Source organism: Ambystoma mexicanum, chromosome 13 (assembly GCF_040938575.1).
Source record: "Ambystoma mexicanum isolate Mex_15411 chromosome 13, UKY_AmexF1_1, whole genome shotgun sequence".
NCBI lineage: Eukaryota > Metazoa > Chordata > Amphibia > Caudata > Ambystomatidae > Ambystoma > Ambystoma mexicanum.
Genome location: NC_090938.1, coordinates 258219745 through 258239167, shown reverse-complemented (window position 1 = coordinate 258239167; position 19423 = coordinate 258219745). Strand labels below are relative to the sequence as shown.

Sequence of the window (19423 nt, the reverse complement as noted above, 5' to 3'; positions counted from 1 at the left end):
ACCATTAATTTTGACCAGTAAAAAGGGCATCATGATAATAGCCAGCGGAAACCGACAACGGGCCATAACGAGGAACTTGTCACACTAAGGACACTTCACCACTCGCGTGGGAGCACGCATACGACAGTCAAAATGACAGGGACTCAGATGAGTCATACTAAGGGGATGGCGAACAATCTGAAGAAGAAGCTAGCAGTGAAGAAGAACCCTTGTCTCTGCCGATGCCACGTCTTCCCGCGAGGCCTCATCGATGTCGCATAAATCGAGGCCTGATCGAGGAAATGGGCTGACAAACTATAAGTGATCTGTTACGTTAAAAGGGGGAGATGTCATGTCGTGAGCATGACATCTCCCTCCTCTCCAACGAGTGGTCACATCGTTGGAGAGGACATGCCATGTTTGGGCCGAGAGACTGGGGAAGTGACGTTTGGGTTAGGGAGGCGGGTGCAGGGCAGGGGAAACAGGATCTGATGGGGGATTGGGGTTTAGTTATTATGCAGCAGGGAATAAAGCAGGTTTGTGAATAACCCACGTCCCATGTCTGCGTGGTCTTCCTCACTGGAGGCGAGGCTAGTGTTTTCCACTCAAGAGCTCAGAGGTCCCAAGCTCACAATATACACGTGACAGAGTACCGGTCTCCAATATTGTGTATCTTAAGTCTGTCTTTCCCAAGCATTGCTCCAGACCTCCCCCCTTCAGCTCTCTGCTGCAAACAGCCTCGGCTGCAAACAACCACCCTTCCACCTCTCTGGGGAACACTAGAATAATTTATGGCAGGAGGCAGGTGGGCGGGTCTCCAGCAACACAGATAGGCTCAGCTACAGCAAGAGCCTCAGCTGCAAACAGCCATCCTTTCACAAGCCGGGCTTCCACCACTGGGGGGAACGCTCAAATAATGTATCACAAGAGGCAGGTGGGCGGGTCTGCAGCAACACAGGTGAGCTCAGCTACAGCAAGAGCCTCGGCTGCAAACAGCCGCACTTTCACCAGCTGGGCATGAAATTGTTTTTTGCTGAGGGCACACCTGGGGAGGTGGTCAGGCGCTATATAATCCAGCCTGCTCAATCTCTCCCTGTGGGGAGTTCTAGTAGAACCTGGGAGAAGCAGTTTGGTGGAGAATGGAGAGAGATTGATGAGTATTGAGAGAAGAACATTCTAGCGGAGGTTGGAAAGAGAGAGAGAGAGGGTGAGCTATTTGAAAAAAAGAAGGGGGAAAGTTGCTACCATCAGAGAGAAAATTGTTTGGAGGAAGGGTAGGGGAAGGGTTGTTACCACCAGAGTAAAGATGGTTTTGGGATGGAGGAGGAGGATCATTCTAAGGAGGGAGAGAAAGCACTGGAGAATTGTTTTCATTGTTTTGAGAAAAGATGCCTAGGAGGACTGAGAGACTGGGGGTGGCTGGTAGGCCAACACCCACCAGCAAGAAGAGAGGGAGCAGAGCTAGAGCAAGCGGTCTCCCTTAAGACAGAGTAGGACTCTGAGAGGGACAACCAAGAGGCTGTATAGGCTGCCTTCTGCGCTAGGAGAAAGAGTTGGCCCAGGAGAGAGGTGGAAGTAAGCCCTTAGGAGGGGATAGCTCTGGCATCTAGCAACGAGTTAAGAGAAGGAGGCTGGAGGGCAAACGTTATATTGAGGAGGGAGAGAAAGCTCTGACCATCTGAAGAGAAATATTGAGATGGTTGGTGGAAGGGAATTATTAACATCGAGGGAGTAGTGTTGTTAGTAGAGAAGGAACATTACTAGGCTGAAAAAAGAATAGGCTGATTGTCTAGAGGAGGATATAGGTCCGGCCCAATAAGAGTTGGAGGGAGTAGGACAGAAATCCCCTACTAACCAGCCACACTAAGGAGGTTCTAGTGAACAAGGCTGATGCAAGGCAGATTGAAGGGAAGTTATGAGGAAGGTGGCAGTGCTGCTTCATCAGGCGGACGGGCATTTCTAGCAGTGATAGAGAGGAGCAGAGCAACCTTCATACCAAGACCAGACTGCAGAGAGGTAGTCACCCTATATGGAAACCCCATACCTGGCTCTTTGGCTCCTGAAAGAGCTGGCATCTGAGATGGACAGTGCATCCATTCTTCCACCCACCTGTTGAAATCCCGAGGAATTTGCCAAGCCACAGCCCGCTGACCCTGTAGGGTCCCCGACATGGAGCATTCACAAACGGGTTCAGAAACCAGGCAAACCTAGAACAAAGACACAGTTTCTGATACAAACTGCAAACCAGAGCCAGCAGAGATCAAGCCCTTGAACACTAAAAGAAAACTTCAAGTTTTTGCTACCGATTCTTTATATTTACTTCTATGTCTACTTTGAAAAAAACAATCATGAGAACTAAGAAAAGATGTGTCAATACGTTTCTACTTTTCACATGGCTATCCTGTCACAGTGCTATCATGAATGTTACTACTATTTGATCATCTATTGACGATATACCTGGGCGCGGACTAAGGCAAAACACACACAGTTGTGTAAGTGGACGTTTGCTTTTTAGAATTCGAGGGAAAGCACTTGGAAAAGCACATGGAAAGGGCTGCACTCTGCACTGGAGAACTCCAGCAAATGCTAAGAATCTTTTATTGTTGCACGATTACCGGTTAGGATGGGCAGTAATACTGCATGAATCATATTGCTGCAACTGATTATTTAGATGTGCATGTAACTACTCTAACTGTGTACTGAAACACACTGAATGTAGAAGAGATGTGTCAGGTCAATTTGGGGGCACATGACCTATGCAAGTAAGTGTGAGTGATGGAACTTGGACTCATGTGGCGCTCTGAAACACTTGTGTATGAGCGCTATACAAATAAAATATCAATACCAATATCATGTAGCGAATGAGAGTGAGTACAGTAGTAATTGAGACAAAATAAGCATTTAGAAACTAAAATGCTCCAAGGCACGCAGGAGTCAGCAAGCTAAACCTGTTCTTCCCCATACCTATCTGGTACAATTCCCTAAGCTTTCTTCTGGATTCACTAAAATATGTATCCATCCACTTCCTCTTTCTAGCCGCCTTACAACTTTGGGGTGACATTGGCAATCAGTCAGCGCTACTCTGGGGGAATTATTAACCCTGAGCAGGGTGTTTAGTGCATGCTACTCTTGTGAGTTGGTACTAGCCCTGACAGGCACATCGGAGCATATCCCCTGCTTCTACCCACACAGCTGCACAGATATATAGACAAATGTTTAGATAAATGGAACTACAAATATATGTCGTTTTTTACGAACATGTTTAAACTTACTTTAAAAAAAATGTAAGAATAGGAATTCATTTTTTTTAACTCCATAAAAAAATCTTTTAGTCTCAACTTGAAAAATGGGTAGGATGATACTCCTACTTAAGTCTTGTCTGAAGTGCTGCTGTCAACTGTTACATGGTCTAAAATAATCATGCATAAAAGAGAAACTACATTTATGCCTTTGTTGGCGTAACAATCTGGGCCAGCAGGGCATTACCGGCCAGATTATCCTGCACAGACTATTATTTCCTCATTAAGGACCGCCCTCTAGAAGCTATTGACAATAGCCAGCCTTGTGCGCCCTTATCATTGGACTGGTCACAAGTACTTTAGACCATCAAGCGCAATAACATGGAGAAACGCAATGCTGCTTGTTTGTGGGGAGGACAGAGCACTGGCACCACTGAACCCTTGTTAGGCAAAGTTTGTATCCGGTACCCTCTGGGGCCATTGCACACAACTCTGACTACAGGTATAGGAACCCCAACCTTTGGTGTAAGCTTGTACTACACAGTTGCTGAGCAGCCAGGATTATCTCAAGAGGGGTCAATGTGAGCTGTAGTGGAGTTACACAGAGATTTACAGTTACAGGAATTCAAATAAACTCTTACCTCAAGGTTTCTTGCATAAACAATTATTAGTTTATTTATTAGTCCTAAGCCTTCTTCAGAAGGGAGCAATATAATAGTCGCACACAAATACACTTCAATACTGTACACTTTTAGTTTCATAATCAGTAAAGAACCGTTTTGGATGGCCCACAGACACAACCTACACCCACAGGTGACTTCAATAACTAGGGTGCTGGGGACATTAATATCTTACTGTTGGCATTTAGAATACTCTTAAAAGTTGGTAAAAGGCGAAGGTTATTAGAACAACAAGAGACCACAGATATCCTTAAGAAGGCAAATACTTTTAGATTTTCCTAGAAGAGTCATTCAGTACAGCAGGCTAAGCCAAAGTCAATGGGAAAAAGTCTTGTATAGGATGAAGCACCTCTGGTAAGTAAATGGAAAAGTCTTTGCACACATTCTTAGGAGTCTTTGATGAAAATAAGAATCAAATGTAGGGCCACAAGCTCATTAGACTTGTGAGTTGCATAAATGGCAAGCCCTCTACAGTAAGAGGTAGGTTCTCTCAGATTGTTTGCAGTACCTTAAAAATGAAGAAAAGATGCAGCTGATGACTTCTGTTCCTGTGCAGCTATGCAGGTCTCACTGTTCCTGGACCTCAGTCATGGGGACAAGAGGGAGGACGTTGGGGGACTCCTGCAATGCACTGGGATGGTGTAAACTTGCAACTGGCAAACTTCACTTTCAGTAGCAGTTCAGTGTTTCAGCTCATCGCGTCTACCGCAAATAGCAATACTGCGGCTCCTGGCTGCCGAGATGGACGTTCCTTGCTTCTGGGCTCCCGCACTCTGTTGAGGGGGTCCAGGCTCGGTCAGTCCTGCTTTTTGGGTGTCTGGAGGATCTTCCTGAAGCTCAAGACCAGCTTAAAAGCAACACACACAATCTGGTGTTCCTCTCCCTGGCTATATGGTTTCCAGCATCAACTCTGTGGAAATTCAACAAGCTCCGAGATGGATGTCCAGGTGGCTTACTTTGGAGTTGATTGGTCCCACCAACTCAAGGGGAGAAGTCGTCTGTGCAGGGGCGTCTCTGTCGATGTGAACTTGGCGTTTCGGCACAGCAGCAGGGCTTCACCGGGCAAACCAACGGTCCAAGAGTTGCAGCAGGCGTCCTCTTCAAGTTCTTCTTCGGTTCCTTTGTCCAGTGGTCGACTCTGCCTTCCAAGCCAAAAGCCGGACAGTCAGCCTGCCAATCATCACACAGTGCATTTGGGTCTCCTAGGAGACTAAGCACGGGGAGTTCCGGGAACCTCCCTCACTTCCTGCCTACCCCAGACACCCTGGAGCCAGAGGCGGGCTTTACATGTGAATCCCACCAAAGGCAAAATGAACAAAGACACCAAACATGGTTTGGCGTGCAGAGTAAATCTCAAGAGGACCTTTACACAATGAAATGGCGAAAAAAGAAGACCGTGGGCCCGTTTGACAAAGATGGCTCCCATGGGTGCTTTACTGTAGCTGCGAACGCAGCCCGCGGTTAAGGCACACCATGGTAGTTCAAACGAAACCACTACCACCAGCCATTTAGTGCACAAAGGGTAACATAAAAAATGTTACACGAGAAACTAGACAAAGTAGATACTAAGTAACTGCTCCAGCACTCTATTGTAAGATAGGGTGTGCTGGGTCTAGAAAGTTACAATGGTAAGTAAAGTCAATTTCACTTTACTGTTCTTGGAAAAAGTAGTTTATCCAAGAGAAGGTATTTAAACCTTTGGGAAATCTGAAAGACTTCCCTGTGCCACTGCACTGAAGGTGCTGTGTGACACAATGTAAAAGATGATGCCCATGGAGTTTGTCAGACTCCATAACAAAAAGAAACACAGTGTTCAAAATCACAATAAAATACATGAGTGGGAAAAAGGGTCACACTCTCTCCAGGTTAAAAAAATCAAGTCCTCAAAATCCAGCAAAGTTGCTGGGGATCTCTAAGGTGGAGGGAATTAGCACATTTCTGAGAATTCTCCCTAACAACTCTTTTTTGTCTAACATGAACCAATACGTTAATTTAAAAGGACTTTGCTCACCATGTTTTCATCAAGAATCCCTTTTCTGCTTCAACATATACATTTGTTAATATGGTGTGGATATTTATGAATATGTTTTTGTATTTGCAAATGTTATGCCAATAGTGCCTTGTTAGTGATTTACAAGGTGGGAGATGATGGCACCAATATAACCTTCAAAACCACAACACGCCATTATCTGACAGATATCATGTAGGATAAGAAAGAGTATAAGCTTATAACCGTATAAGTTGTCAGGATGTTCTGCTGCTCCTTTTTGTCACCTCTAGGAGAACCAGGCGCAACACCTCTAATGTCTTGGGTTGCATAAATGTAGGGCGAGAGCCAGGCACTTTAAGATCTTTAAAGATCGCATTGGGCCCAGGAGTTGTTAGGTTTCACCCCTTGTTAGGACTTACGGGAACCTTCCTGGGTGCTTTCCGCAATGTTCTGATCTTCTAGAAGAGAGTGATGGCCCATACCTGCATACTTGAGTTGCCTTTCATAAAGTGAAACATGAGATTATGCAACAGGCGAAATATGGTTACATCTCACAGCAACAACTAAAAAAGGAACACATGTTGTGCATATAATTGTCGCTGCACATCAGTAGAACAGCTCCTTTATACGTGTTACATAAAGAAACAGTTGATTTTGGAAAACCATTTTCTTGACCTGAAATATAACATTGTTGAACCCTACATTGCAGTCAGCTAAAAATAAAGGTCACAGATAAAGTGTGCAATACCATATTTGTTCTTATACATGTGTTTACAATCAATTAACCCACAAGATGCACCACTGCAGTGTTTCCCTATAACTCGCCTCCTCCATGCACAAACCTCACCTCTTCTCTTTCAATCTGCCCTCCTACTCCTCCTTCTTTGCCTGGCTGGTCGCTCTCTGAGATTGCTTCTCTACTATCATGCCCAATTGGAGGGTCATGCTCTCAATGGACCAGCAGTGTGTCTACATGATTGCACGTAGTGTTATATCCCTAGTTCCCAGTCCTATTTGTTCACATCACCTCCCCTCACATAGTTTCCCATACACCTGACGCAGAATGATGTATAGCTTCTGCCCAGATAAAACAATAGCTGCACCAACTGTTTTGCAACAAAGCAGACATAGGGTTTCATTACAAGTCTGGCGGTCTGTAAATAAAAATGCCGGAAGCCACCCTTTCTAGACCCCCAGACTACAAGAAAGCCTGGAGGGGCTGGTGGTCCCTGCAGGTCTGACCTGCCGGGAGCACTGCTCCCTGCAGGCATGGTTTAAACAAAAGCACTGGCACCGTTACCAACAGTGCCGGTGCTTCCGTGTCCCCATACCTGTGGAGTCCTATGGGACTCCAAGGGAATGGGGACTTGCAGTTCCCGTGCCTGGCATCCAGGGCCACCAGGACTTGTAATATCCCAGTGGCACCGGGATATCAGGCGGCAGAAACAGTGTTACGAGGTCGCCGCCAACCCGCCAGTGCATCGGCTGGTTACCGCAGACCTCATAATGAGGCCGTGATCATGCGATGAGAAGAACAATAGGTCTAATACATTTCTCCCATATTGCCTAGAAATTATACACATTTGGGATGCATTTCAACAAGATGGTTTTAGTGAATCTGTCATTATGTGTCATACATTTCCCATTTTGCAAGTGCATTGCCTGATAAAATCACATACATTCTCACATCAATCTGGCATATTAAAAAGTGTGCCCACTCCTACAACTCATTTTCGCAATTGTACTGTTAGGGGAGATTTCGTTTTTGTAATCTTTCCCTCCATAGTTTCCTACGGAATCCCATTCTTTTTGCTGTTTTAATCCTGTTCTGACTTTTCGAGGGAAGTAAAGCCTTCAGCTTCACGTCCCTTGCATTTTGCTAATTGATATGGGGCAACTGATCAGTCCTTCAGTCTATCAGCACTGAGAAACTATGTTTCCCTTGTACTTTATAACATTGCACACAGGACATTACAGTGCAGGGATACTTTTGTATCACGTTAGCTTTTTACACATGGTATTTTTGGTTACTTTTTAAATTTTCTTAAAGACAAGTTGATGGCAGCAGTTACATTTTTACTGTTTTTGCATTATATTTGCTGTGCACTTTCACGTCAATCATGTATGTCTACTAAACGTAGCTAGTGCCCTAATATGACTGTGACACAAGATTTTTGCTTGTTCTTTGCCCATATTGTAGTTTGGCCTTCTTTCTGCCCTCTCGGGTCAACAAAGCCCATATAAGGTCATGCACTTGCCTGGGAAAGTTGCAGTTTTCACAGGCTAGTGAGCCTTTGTGTATGTGGACCCAGGAAGGGGGCGAGAAATGTCTGGCTCCAGTACACATCCTTGGTGCCAGAAAGTAAGGGTGTGGGGCAAATGTGAAACCAGTAGTTGTCCCTGATTGGACAACTACTGGCATTTTGAATGGTGCAGATCCTTACAATTGGTGGGCTTGGACTTGCTTCCAGCTCGGATTTTGTATAAGAAGAGGACCTCTAGAGCCATTTCTTCAGATCTGCGTTGGAGCCAGGAATCCCTCGTAGAAGAACAGCCTGTTGAAGATCCAAGTGGTGCTTCAACTCTTGGACTACCAGGACCAATTAGCCCTGAAGCCTTTTCAAGAATGCAGCCCTTCATAGCGTTCGGAAGTGTCCCTAGACCGCCCAGTGGACACAACAGTTCTCTCGTGGGCTACCCCGTCAGAAGCCTCACAGTTCCGTGTTTGAGTCCGGATCTTCGGTGGTCACCAGATTGTGCCAAAAGTAGCCTTCTCCCTGAATTTCACCTTTCCACTGACAAGGGAATCTGTCCTGGAGCAGCTGCTGTGACTGCAACTAGATGGACACTTGTTGCCTTTGTGCAGTGACCATCTCTGCAACTTGCCTTCCTACAACCTGTGAAGTGTCCTGAAGAGGTCTGCATAGGTGGATTCTGCATTTTTTCTCCGAAAAGGGTTGCATCTTGCATTTCCATTCAGCCAGAAGAATTCTCAAACCCAACTCCTGTCCACCTCTCACTGGAGCAAACAGCAGAAGACCAAGGCCCTGACGATCCACAAAGTCATCTGGGAAAATCAGAGTCAGGGGGATAAAGAAGCATCAGTGTGCATGTCCCCCACTGTGGTCTGTAGGATAACAGTGGTAACCAGTCCCTTTAGTCTCCAACACAAGCCTATTGAATCCTTCCTACAGAGACATCATTCTAGTGAGAACCATTGTGTGGCTCCTGTGACTTTTGGGCGCAAGGCCCCATTTTCTTAGCATTTGGACTTAAGTTAGGATATTGACGTGCAAATTGGTTCCCATCATTTGCTGTATCTAAAATATTTACCTGCTTAACTGCTTAAGTTATCTGATGCATATTTGAACCTATGGTGAATTGCATATATTTGTATCTTAGAGTGTTGTGTGATACTGTAAGATTCATTTTCAGTGTGTTCAGAAGACTTATAATAAATACGTGTATTTTTATAATTTACTGTTGTTTGTTGCTATCTTGATTGGGGTTTGGCTAACCTCTCAGAGTCTCCTGTTCATTATAACAAGGGTGGCCTCCTAAAATCTCTCCACTGGGCCGAATTCTAGAAATCCATCTTAACAAATTGGTGCTCTGCTATGAGGATAAGGTCTTGGGTAATCAGTATTGTTAACTGGTGTAGTGCTATAATTCTGTTTACATTGTAATAAGTTGTATAACAGTTGCCTACTCTTCATATAGAATGAACACTTTCAACATGACTATTCTTGCTACGCTCAAAGTAGGAAATCAGACAAAGTTGTGATTACGCAGAGGATTGACACCCTCTGGTGTAAAAGCTGATCTGAAATAAGACTAATGGATCACCAGGAATCTAGAATCATTCCTTTACTGGTGGCTAGTGATGAGGGGATGTTGAGTCGAGGTCTAGCAGTAGCAATGTATGGTAGTAACAACTATCATGGAGACCGCATATGAGGAAGAGGAGAGGTCTTCTCATGTTTCTTTGTCTACTTGATGAAACTTTGTTTGAGTTAAAGAAAGAAAAACATAGGCTCAGAAAGGAGGAACTTGAGTAATGCTGGAGTTTAATACAATTGAAACAGTTGCCTACTCTTCATATAGAATGAACACTTTCACCATGACTACTCTTGCTACGCTCAACGTAGGAAATAAGACAAAGTTGTGATTAGGCAGAGGATTGACAGCATCTGGTGTAAAAGCTGATCTGAAAGAAGACTGATGGATCGCCAGGAATCTAGAATCATTCCTTTACTGGTGGCTAGTGATGAGGGGATGTTGAGTCGAGGTCTAGCAGTAGCAATGTATGGTAGTAACAACTATCATGGAGACCACAGATGAGGAGGAGGAGAGGTCTTCTCATGTTTCGTTGACTACTTGATGAAACTTTGTTTGAGTTAAAGAAAGAAAAACATAGGCTCAAAAAGAAGGAACTTGAGTTATGCTGGAGTTTAATACAATTGAAACGCAGTAGGACACAGAATTCCAGCTGGAGTTGGCCAGATTGAATAGGTCTCAATACTCCTCCAGAGGGCCTTGGAGTGGCTCCGAGTTCTCTTCTCAACCAATATTCAAAAGGGATATGTTGTGCATGTATGATGAGAAAAATTATATCATTGATTGGTTGACTGCTTTTGAATATGCCTGTGAAGTGCAAGAAGTGGGAGAGCCTGATAATATTGCATGGTTGCTCAGCAGACAGCCCCATTCTGGCTGCAATGACATTATGGAAATGTCTAACACTGACAGAAAAGAATTTGATACATAGACACAGGAGCTATTCCTGGAGTTTGGGGACACTCCTGCCCAATACCTAAAGAGATTTAGAGATCATAAGAAAAAATAAAGTAATACTTGGGTGTCATTTGTAACTGGCTCATTGAAGAACGTGTTTGGCTGGGTTGAGGGCCATAAGGTAACCACTTTTGAGGGCTTGATCAATTTGGTCCTGATTAAACACCTTTTTGCTTCCATATCCCCCTGAGCTGAAAAAACATTTGACAGATTTAAAGGAGTTAGATCCTAAGAAACTGGCAATTGCTGCTGATTTGTGGGTTTTGCATAGAATATCCCATAAGGACAAACATGCTGCTAGTAAGAATGCAGAGAGGGGAAAGCAAAAAGAGAAAGAGGGGGGGCATACTGATAAAACTTCTTTTCATGAGGCCAACAAAAAGTTTAATAATGGTGGTATGTCACATTTAATGGTAGTGGGACTCAACATGCCAAGCATGAAAGTGGACACTCTAAGCCTTCCTATATACAACGGTCCAGAGGATCTTGTGTAGTTTGTGGAGCAGGTGACCATATGAAGGGGGACCCCAGATGTGAAGGTAAGAAATTGGGTGTGCATTCTGTGAATCTGTCCCTTCATTATGATGAGGCAGTGATTATCATAGGAGTATCCTTCTCTTCAGATACGTTGCCCAATGCTGTTGGATCTGAAGTAGATTTAGATTCCCTGGGAATCTGGGATTCTAGAATTGCTGGAGCTTCTGCTTGCATGCCTGTTAACACCAACAATTATGTTCAAGATAGTGTACTGGTAGGTGGTGTAAACACCTCTGCTATTAGTAACACTGGTCCCCACCTAACTGTAAAAAATTGTAAACCCAGAGGCTTTGGCCAAAGCTTCTCTGGTGCCTACCCAGTTGACAACTTCCCAGAAATGCTTGTCACCTTAGCTATCAGAAAGGTGGCTATATGCTTGTTGATAGTATCCATTATGGGTTTGACCCATAAGGGGTCCTTTGCAGGCCTTTTCGTGTTTGCTATTAACTTAGCACACCCTCTATTGTTGCTATTGGCCCCAACCTGATGTGCCGGCTAATGGGTTCCCCCCATCCTTCACATGGTTAGCTTCAATTATTGGCTGAGTAGAAGGCACAGATGACAAATGTACTTTCTCTAGCCTTAAAAGCTGATTCCCCTATTCGCTAACAATATTTAGTAATCTAGTTACCATTTCTTTAAGTTCCCTAACTTCTATCGTCTAGACTTTTATGTCACTTCTCAAATTGCATTCGCATTCGATAGACATGTGTCCTATCAGATGTTTGTGTTTGGGGAACACTGGCTAACCATAAGTACCTGCTGGGGCTCCTACCTTAGGTTTAGGTGGTAATTTCTTTAGGCTTGCACTCTCTCCCAAAGCTTGACCGTGTTTACCCACACCACAGCAAGCGTCTTCCCCCGATTTTAGGGCTGCATATTACCTCTCTATTTTGCTTGTCCCCACTACAGCCACCCACCAGGGGTGAGAACCTGTGCTGTAAAATAACATCTGGAGCAAGGATGGAGGAAATGTGGGGGTCAGTAAAGTCTATTAGTTGAGAACTGCTTTCTCCTGCTCCCGTTTCAACATGTTCCTCCATAGCATTGGATATCAAAACTGGTGGGGACAACTCAACATTTGCGAGATTTTCATCTGGGTCCCGTTGTGAGTACACTAAGATCATATTATTAGTCGGGGAACCTATTGTCTTAGTACTATGTATTGGGATTTGGTAGTTCCTACCCCCATCCTGGCCTGAAGCATTATCTACTAAAGACTTAGCCAGCGGGTTCTCTCCTTGCTACAAAGAACTTCACCCTCATCTGCCAATTCAGTGGCTCTAATTGCATTACCCCCCTCTAGAATTACACAATTAGATCTGGGAATCTTTTAGGACCGCTAATCCTTGCCCCCTACCCCCTCTATATCATGTAGGAACCCATTTATTTCATATATGAGTACATTAACTTCGTTGATGGGCTCAGTTTGTATACCTTCTTAGGACCAACCCCAGGCGAGATAGTCGAGTTTGCTTTATGCTTCGCCATTCTCCCTATGCCACACTGGGAAGAAATACTTCTATGACACAAAGTGCAAGTATAAATGCAAATGCAAATGGAAAGTGCAAAGAGCAACGTCAAGACCAAAAAGGAATTACAGTGCAGAGCTAAAGTGCAATGCTAATGTGCAAATACGCAATTGTCAAGGGGAAAACCTTATTCACACACAACTTTATAAAAAATCAATGTAGATTGCATGTGCCTGCATCTTTTAGCCAGTGCGAAATGGATTCACGAAAGGAACTGCAGAGTAAAACACGTGACGTTATAAAACCTAGATAAAACAACCTTAAAACCAATTTCATAAAAAGTCCTAAGAGCCTAAGCCAAAACAAGTAACAAATCCAAAATTATCCACAATTGCTAGATCAGATAAAATCAATTAATTAAAATCAATTGATCTCAGAAATATCAAAAAGTTAATCTCTGTGTATAGGAACAGTAACTGAGTAACAAAATAGCAAATACGTCTAAGGGAGGTAAGCTAAGGCAGCTAATATGTCAGCCATTGTGTCAACTCAACTCGGCCCAGAGTAAGGCATGACCGATGGCTCAAGGGACCACCAAAGTCCGTCCCCCCCCACCTCCCGCCCTGGCATTTCCTCTGGCTGATACACCACAAAGTTGTTGAGTTGGGCAAATCATCCTGATGCTCAGCCGCTGAGCATCTATAGCCTTCAGTCAAATTAAGAAGGATTAGTAATCTTCAAATAGCCAGAGAAAATCAGAGCACACAAATATACAGGATGTCAATCTTGTCCTCCACGAGCCTCCACCTCGTTGCGCAACAGTCTGAGCGTTCTCAGTACGGTGTCGCTAAGCAATAATCACAGCACACTGGTACTGCACATACAGGCTGCAATGTAGGAATACATTGCAGCCTGGGAGCATATGAAGGCTACGACTGATGAGGAAAACTCACTTCATGAAGACTCCTTGAATTCCCTTTCAATTACTTCCTTGAAGCATTATTGCGCATTTTCAGTATTGTTGGTGTTCAAAAAAGGCGATAAACTATCGCCTCTCGCAAAATAACCCGGAATGCACAATCAGGATGAAGCAGGGTATAGGACCTGCTGCGCCCCCCCGCAGGTTGCGGACACTGGCACCCTTTACCTCCCACTGGCTACCAGAATATTGCCTGCGCTGCAGCTCCTTCTTGTATTTATCCCAAAACCAGGAGCTGCCTTTTGACTTTGCCGTATTCATGTCTATGGATTCATTTTCTGAGCTAGCTAAACTTCCCAAAAGTATCTAAAAACCTTACTTACCTATAAGCAGGTGTTCAATACTTGCTTAGAGTGCAGGTTGTGTCTTTTACTGGCATTTTACTGATTTCTACACTCGTGCTATCCACTTTTTATAGTACTGAACTGTTTTGTAGGTATTTTGTAGGTATAATTTCATGCACAACTTTATACAAAGACTTTATTTTCAGACACATACTTTGTAGTCTTTCCTTTATTGTGCGCTGGGGGGGGGGGTGTGAGAGAGAGAGAGAGAGAGAGAGAGAGACAGAAAGAGAGAGAGAGAGAGAGAGAGAAAGAGAGAGAGAGAGAGAGAGAGAGAGAGAGAGAGAGAGAGAGAAGCTGGACTGCTCAGTCACACTACCATTGGGAGAGTCAAGAATAACTCAAGGGAAATGGTGTCAAATACTACTGTGTAGTCTTGTAAGGTGCTCACCAAAAGACTTGTAGAGAATCAGCCCACCATGAAGCAAAATAAAAAAAGGTGCAAGGTTTACTTTTTCTTTTTGAAAGAATTGACCGGTTAATCAATGGGAGGAGCGGAAGGGAGACACCTAATGTTTCCTTAACATGCAACTTATTCAGCTTGTTCTCCCAGCATATCAAATGAATGCTGCAACACACCCTGGTTGCTAATAAATAAAATGGTCCTTTTTTATAAACAAGTTTTATCAGATTTATTCACCAATAATAAAAACAATTAAGGCTATCTGCTTACCTGTCAGGCTATTGCTACTTTCTCCTCTTTCAGTGTTCTGATAGTTGGAATAATAGGACACGTCTTCTTCCTTTATTTTGAATGGAACAACTGACGTGTTAACAGCAGTTTCTGTTAAAAGAAAAATAAAAAATATTTACACATAGTACTATTTCTTTAGTATCGAACATTATACTGTCTTACTGTTGGGAAAAACCAGTAAAGTAAAAAGTATTTATGCCTACTAGCTATGGCACTGAAAGTACTTTTCAGCCATTTCCTATACTCAGGATTGGGAACCTTAGTACCATCAAGAGGTAACATTGGATGATGTGCCTTAGCAGCTAAACTGTGTGAAGCCAGAAGACTCATAGAACACTGCAACTGTTCACTCCTGCCACCAGCTCAACATATGTACAACGTATTCTTTTGTTGTAAATGTTCGTTTGTTGGATTTAATCCCATGACCAAAGCTTGCGTGGGCACTGATTAAAGAACAGTTCCAGAGGGACCGTTTAAGACAGGTATGCCAAATGCCAAACCGTGTTTTTCTGATTTAATATTCGATCTAGCTGCACTAATATTCAGTCATGCTGCACACATAATAACACGCCTGCTCTCGCAGACTCTCCAAGACCACCTCTGAGCACCGGTCCACATGCCAGCTCAACATGGGTGTCTAGCAGGCACTTGGCCACACCACCTACCTTTGTATATTGGCTAAAATGCACGCACGCATTCTATTCCTCTCTGACAAATTTCCCATATCTGGACTTCGGTCCTGCAAGGGCGTTCAACCTTCAGCGCGTTGGGACCATACCAATGGTGAAAGGAGCTATACAAATGACTGATGATGATGATGATGTACCTGCTCAATGTATGCTGTTACATAAGGTGGGTCTGGCAGAGGAAGGGCTAGAAGCATAAACACACAGACCAAGGAGAAATCTGAGGTGTGGAGACATGGTGAGGGTGGTTATAGGGTGTCCAATAAAGGGGAACCATCGATCAAAGAAACAGCAAAACTGAATATTCACGCATGAATGTCCTGCATCTAGTAATGGTCAATTTGGATGATGAATATTCTTTGATTTTATATTAGGCCCACAGTCAAGACCTTATGGGTGTCTTTGAGAACTATATCCAACTCCCACTTCGGGAACTAGTAAATGACCTGCCTAAATAGAACCTATATGAAGGGAGTAGTAATCTGTCCTTCTAGGCAGAGTCCTGTTCTTTTTAAGCCCCTATTTAAACATTTAGTGTCTGTGCCTTCCAAAAATAAGATGTTTGCTATAAACAACTTAAGAAAGTTGTTTATTTATTTCTTTCTTTAAATATAGGTTTTAGACCTTCTCAAATGCTGATTCGAAGATGCAAAATGAGGGCTTATTTGGAACCGGGGAGTAAAAGGGAAAACAGCACTTGGCAAATTCCAAGCAGACCACTGAATGCTGGTTGGCATGAGCTGGCATTCATGACCATTTGGTGATAGTGACACCTCCATTGCACATGCCACATACACCACAGGGCCACAGTTCATATTGCTCTACTAAACTGAGGAACAGACTCTAAATCAAGATAGCAGGGCCATGCACTGTGGGCTCAATTAGTGTAAAACCTGCATCACATTGCTCTAATGTGAAGAGCATGCTTCCTTTCAAAACACCATGAACACATTGAGGTATCTAGCTCTTTATTTGCTGTGTTTGTGCCTGGTTACGCATCACCCACAGACCTATGGAACTAGAACAAAGGTTCCTCAGTCCCAGAATTACCTCATTGACAATGCTTTGATGATCTGAGCGGAGGCAAGAGTTTTAAGCAGAATCAGAATCCTTATGTTAAAAAACTTTAACTTCAATAGGAGAATGTCAACACTCGATACTCATGTATCAGTGCGCAACCACCTCTGCACTCGCTTAGCATTTCTACTCAAAACACTCACACATCCTTTTAAGAACTGAAGACGTACGTTCTCACAGCTGAGAAAACCAAAAGTGAAGTAGACACTAGTAGACACTCCACCTATCCCTGTGTTACAAGGGCAAATGAAGGACTGAGATTATGACTGTTAGCCCAACACGAGCCCTGGCTCAATCATAGTCTCTAGGAAGTGCATGTCTCATACATCATAAAGTATGCATTGCGCGTTCCTCACAGTTCATTCTCTATAAGCTTAAGGATGCCTAAATGTGGAAGGTGCAGGACCTCAGCGATGACAAGTATGATTTTAAATCATCCTGCAGAGCTGTTTGTAATGACCTTCATCGTACATTATTATGGGTAAAACAGCTAATTGAGTTAAGCGATCATCTGGGATAGCTGAGTGCAATTTGCAGTCACATGTTCGAATCTCAGTCTGAGCATTAGGACATTCTGAGCGCTCCCGTTCACTTTCATAAAACCCGCTTTCGAAAGGACTACGTAGCTGTTTCGGCTCTCCCCACATGTCAAGTTCCCTTAGAAGTATATGAGTAAATATCTTTTCTGGTACATCCAATAGTGCCATCAAATGATAATTAGCCGGATTTTGATGATCATGTTTCTTGTTTACTGGCAATATGCATGAATCTTTCCAGGACATGGGTATTAAGTTGAAGTAGACTATTTTATCGAAGTAACACACTAGAATGTTAGCCCATGTTTCAGGGTTGTTCTTAAGAACCATGTTGGCCAGCCCATCTGGTCCTGGCACCCTGGAGCTCTTGATCCTCTTTATGTAACCAGCGATAACATCTGACGTGTACCAACTGAGGTCAAAGCAATGAGTGATGTATCTGGAAACGTCCTGCTCAGGCGCACAATCATGCAATGCAATGCAAAGCTGATAAATTTGCGAGCCCGCTTCCACAGCATTCATTAGGTGCATACTCACAGGTTTATCCACGCTACTGACTAAATTCCATAAACTCTTACTATCTCTACTGGCCATTGTATGAAGCATAATCCGCCATCTTGCAGTAGACTCCGAATGGCGATAAAAGCAGAGCCAATTCCGATAAAATAAACTACTTCTCCTTATTAGGCCCAGTTTGTCCTCAAGAGATAAGCAGGGATTAGACCAGATACAATGTATGTCTTTCTTCATATTGTGCAAACTCTCCCCTTACAGAGAACATTTTCCAAAAAGGAAGTAAACACGGGTACCTGCGCTGGCTGTGAGAGAATAGCGCTGGGAGTTTCCGTGACTCGCGCTTCGACTCTCAGTTCCTGGAGGGGGAGGAGCTTCGTGCCGCACACGTGACTGCTCACGTGACACTGCCTGCCATCAAAATCAGGGCGAGTGTACCCTTGCGGCGTGAAGCCCTTCGGAGTAAAGTCCATCGGCTGTTGTGCGGCTGTTCGGCGGTGGAGGAGCGTGGTCACAGTTATTTAGCTCTTTGGACACCTTCCCTGAAGCGCTGGGAGCAAAAGATTCGTAATTGACATGATGATGACGACGAAGGATGGTCCTCAGACTCGCCAGAAATCCTTGATCTACAAAAGAAAAGCGATTTCAAGTCTCGCAGAGGAGGTAAGCGCAGCTCACCCGGTGGAGATAAAATCCCATGTAGACCTAATTGAGTATGCCATTGAGAGCGAATTGGAGGTGGTTACTTGCTTGGGCAAAGGCTCGGTGCCGTCATTAGCCACACTGGCACAAACATCGTTGGCCCCTCTGAGAAAACCGACTGATTGTCTTAGCAACACATGTACTCAAAACCCAAGCTCCGATCTTAGCATTGTGGAATCGTCACTACCTTTTTCTCCCTCAGTGTATGTTGATGCGTGCGATGTTGTGCAGACATCTCCATTTGAAATACCTGACTCAGACCTGATGGGAATCAATCTACCAATTGTTTTACCGCAGGAAGCGGTTCGGGTAAAAGCGTCACTGGGAAATTTCTTTCCCGCCGAAAAGTCTAGAAAGGCTGACGCACCCCCGCTTTTCTTGCCATCTACTGAAGGAGAGATTACCTGTGTTGCCCATAGCCACACAAATGACAATTGTAAGGACTCCGATTGGAACACGAAATCTGGCGTGGGGGCTCTTTCAGAATCGTTTCTAGGATCTGTACCAGTAACAAAGCAAAACTCTATTGATCTTTCGGCTCGTGAAGCTCGTCTGACTGCTCGTTTGAAAGCATACTGTCTAGCTACATATGAACGACTGAACACCAGTTTCTTGAAAAATCAGTCCATAAGGAAAAGCAAGTCTCTAATTCAGAAAAAAAGTCGTTCTGCGAGCGAAACACACAACTGCCCTGAAAGATCTGATACTTCGTTACTGTCCAGTTCAAACGACTCCTTCAATCAATCATTACATGAAAACCCTGAGGTTTCTGGTACAGACGATGTAGAAAAAAGAGCTGTAACGTGTATTCTACCCGTGGACGACTTGAATAAGAAGATTACTACATCTTCCGGGACGATAAAAACTGTCCCTGACACGATCAAAACTGACCAACCGTCTAAAAGCTCCATATCTACCGCGGCTGGAATCCAAATACATAACAACGTATTAGCTGCAACATCAGTCGCTTTACTTCCATTCATGAAGCTGTACGAATCCATACATGATGCCATTACTGATTAAATGACCTTGATAGCGGACATCAATGTAAAAGTGAAAAGTTTAGAAAGTTTCGCGAATGTTATAGCCTCTAGACTGGACACTGAAGCGGAAAACTCCTTAAAATGGCAAACAAGATTAAGTGACTTAGCGCGCCAGTCACACAGTGAGAACTTCGCATTAATGGACGCAGTAATTGAGG

General features: G+C 43.9%; 1 protein-coding gene across 4 annotated transcripts in view; it reads right to left on the bottom strand.

Moving 5' to 3' along the window:
• LOC138521163 (zinc finger protein 282-like) overlaps window positions 1-19423 on the bottom strand; it is a 511590-nt gene that overhangs the window by 300386 nt on the left and 191781 nt on the right. For all 4 annotated transcript variants that reach the window (XM_069633752.1, XM_069633753.1, XM_069633754.1 and 1 more), the window contains one exon: window positions 14688-14798. In XM_069633752.1, coding sequence (XP_069489853.1) covers window positions 14688-14798 — 111 coding nt within the window. The remainder of the gene's footprint in view (window positions 1-14687; window positions 14799-19423) is intronic.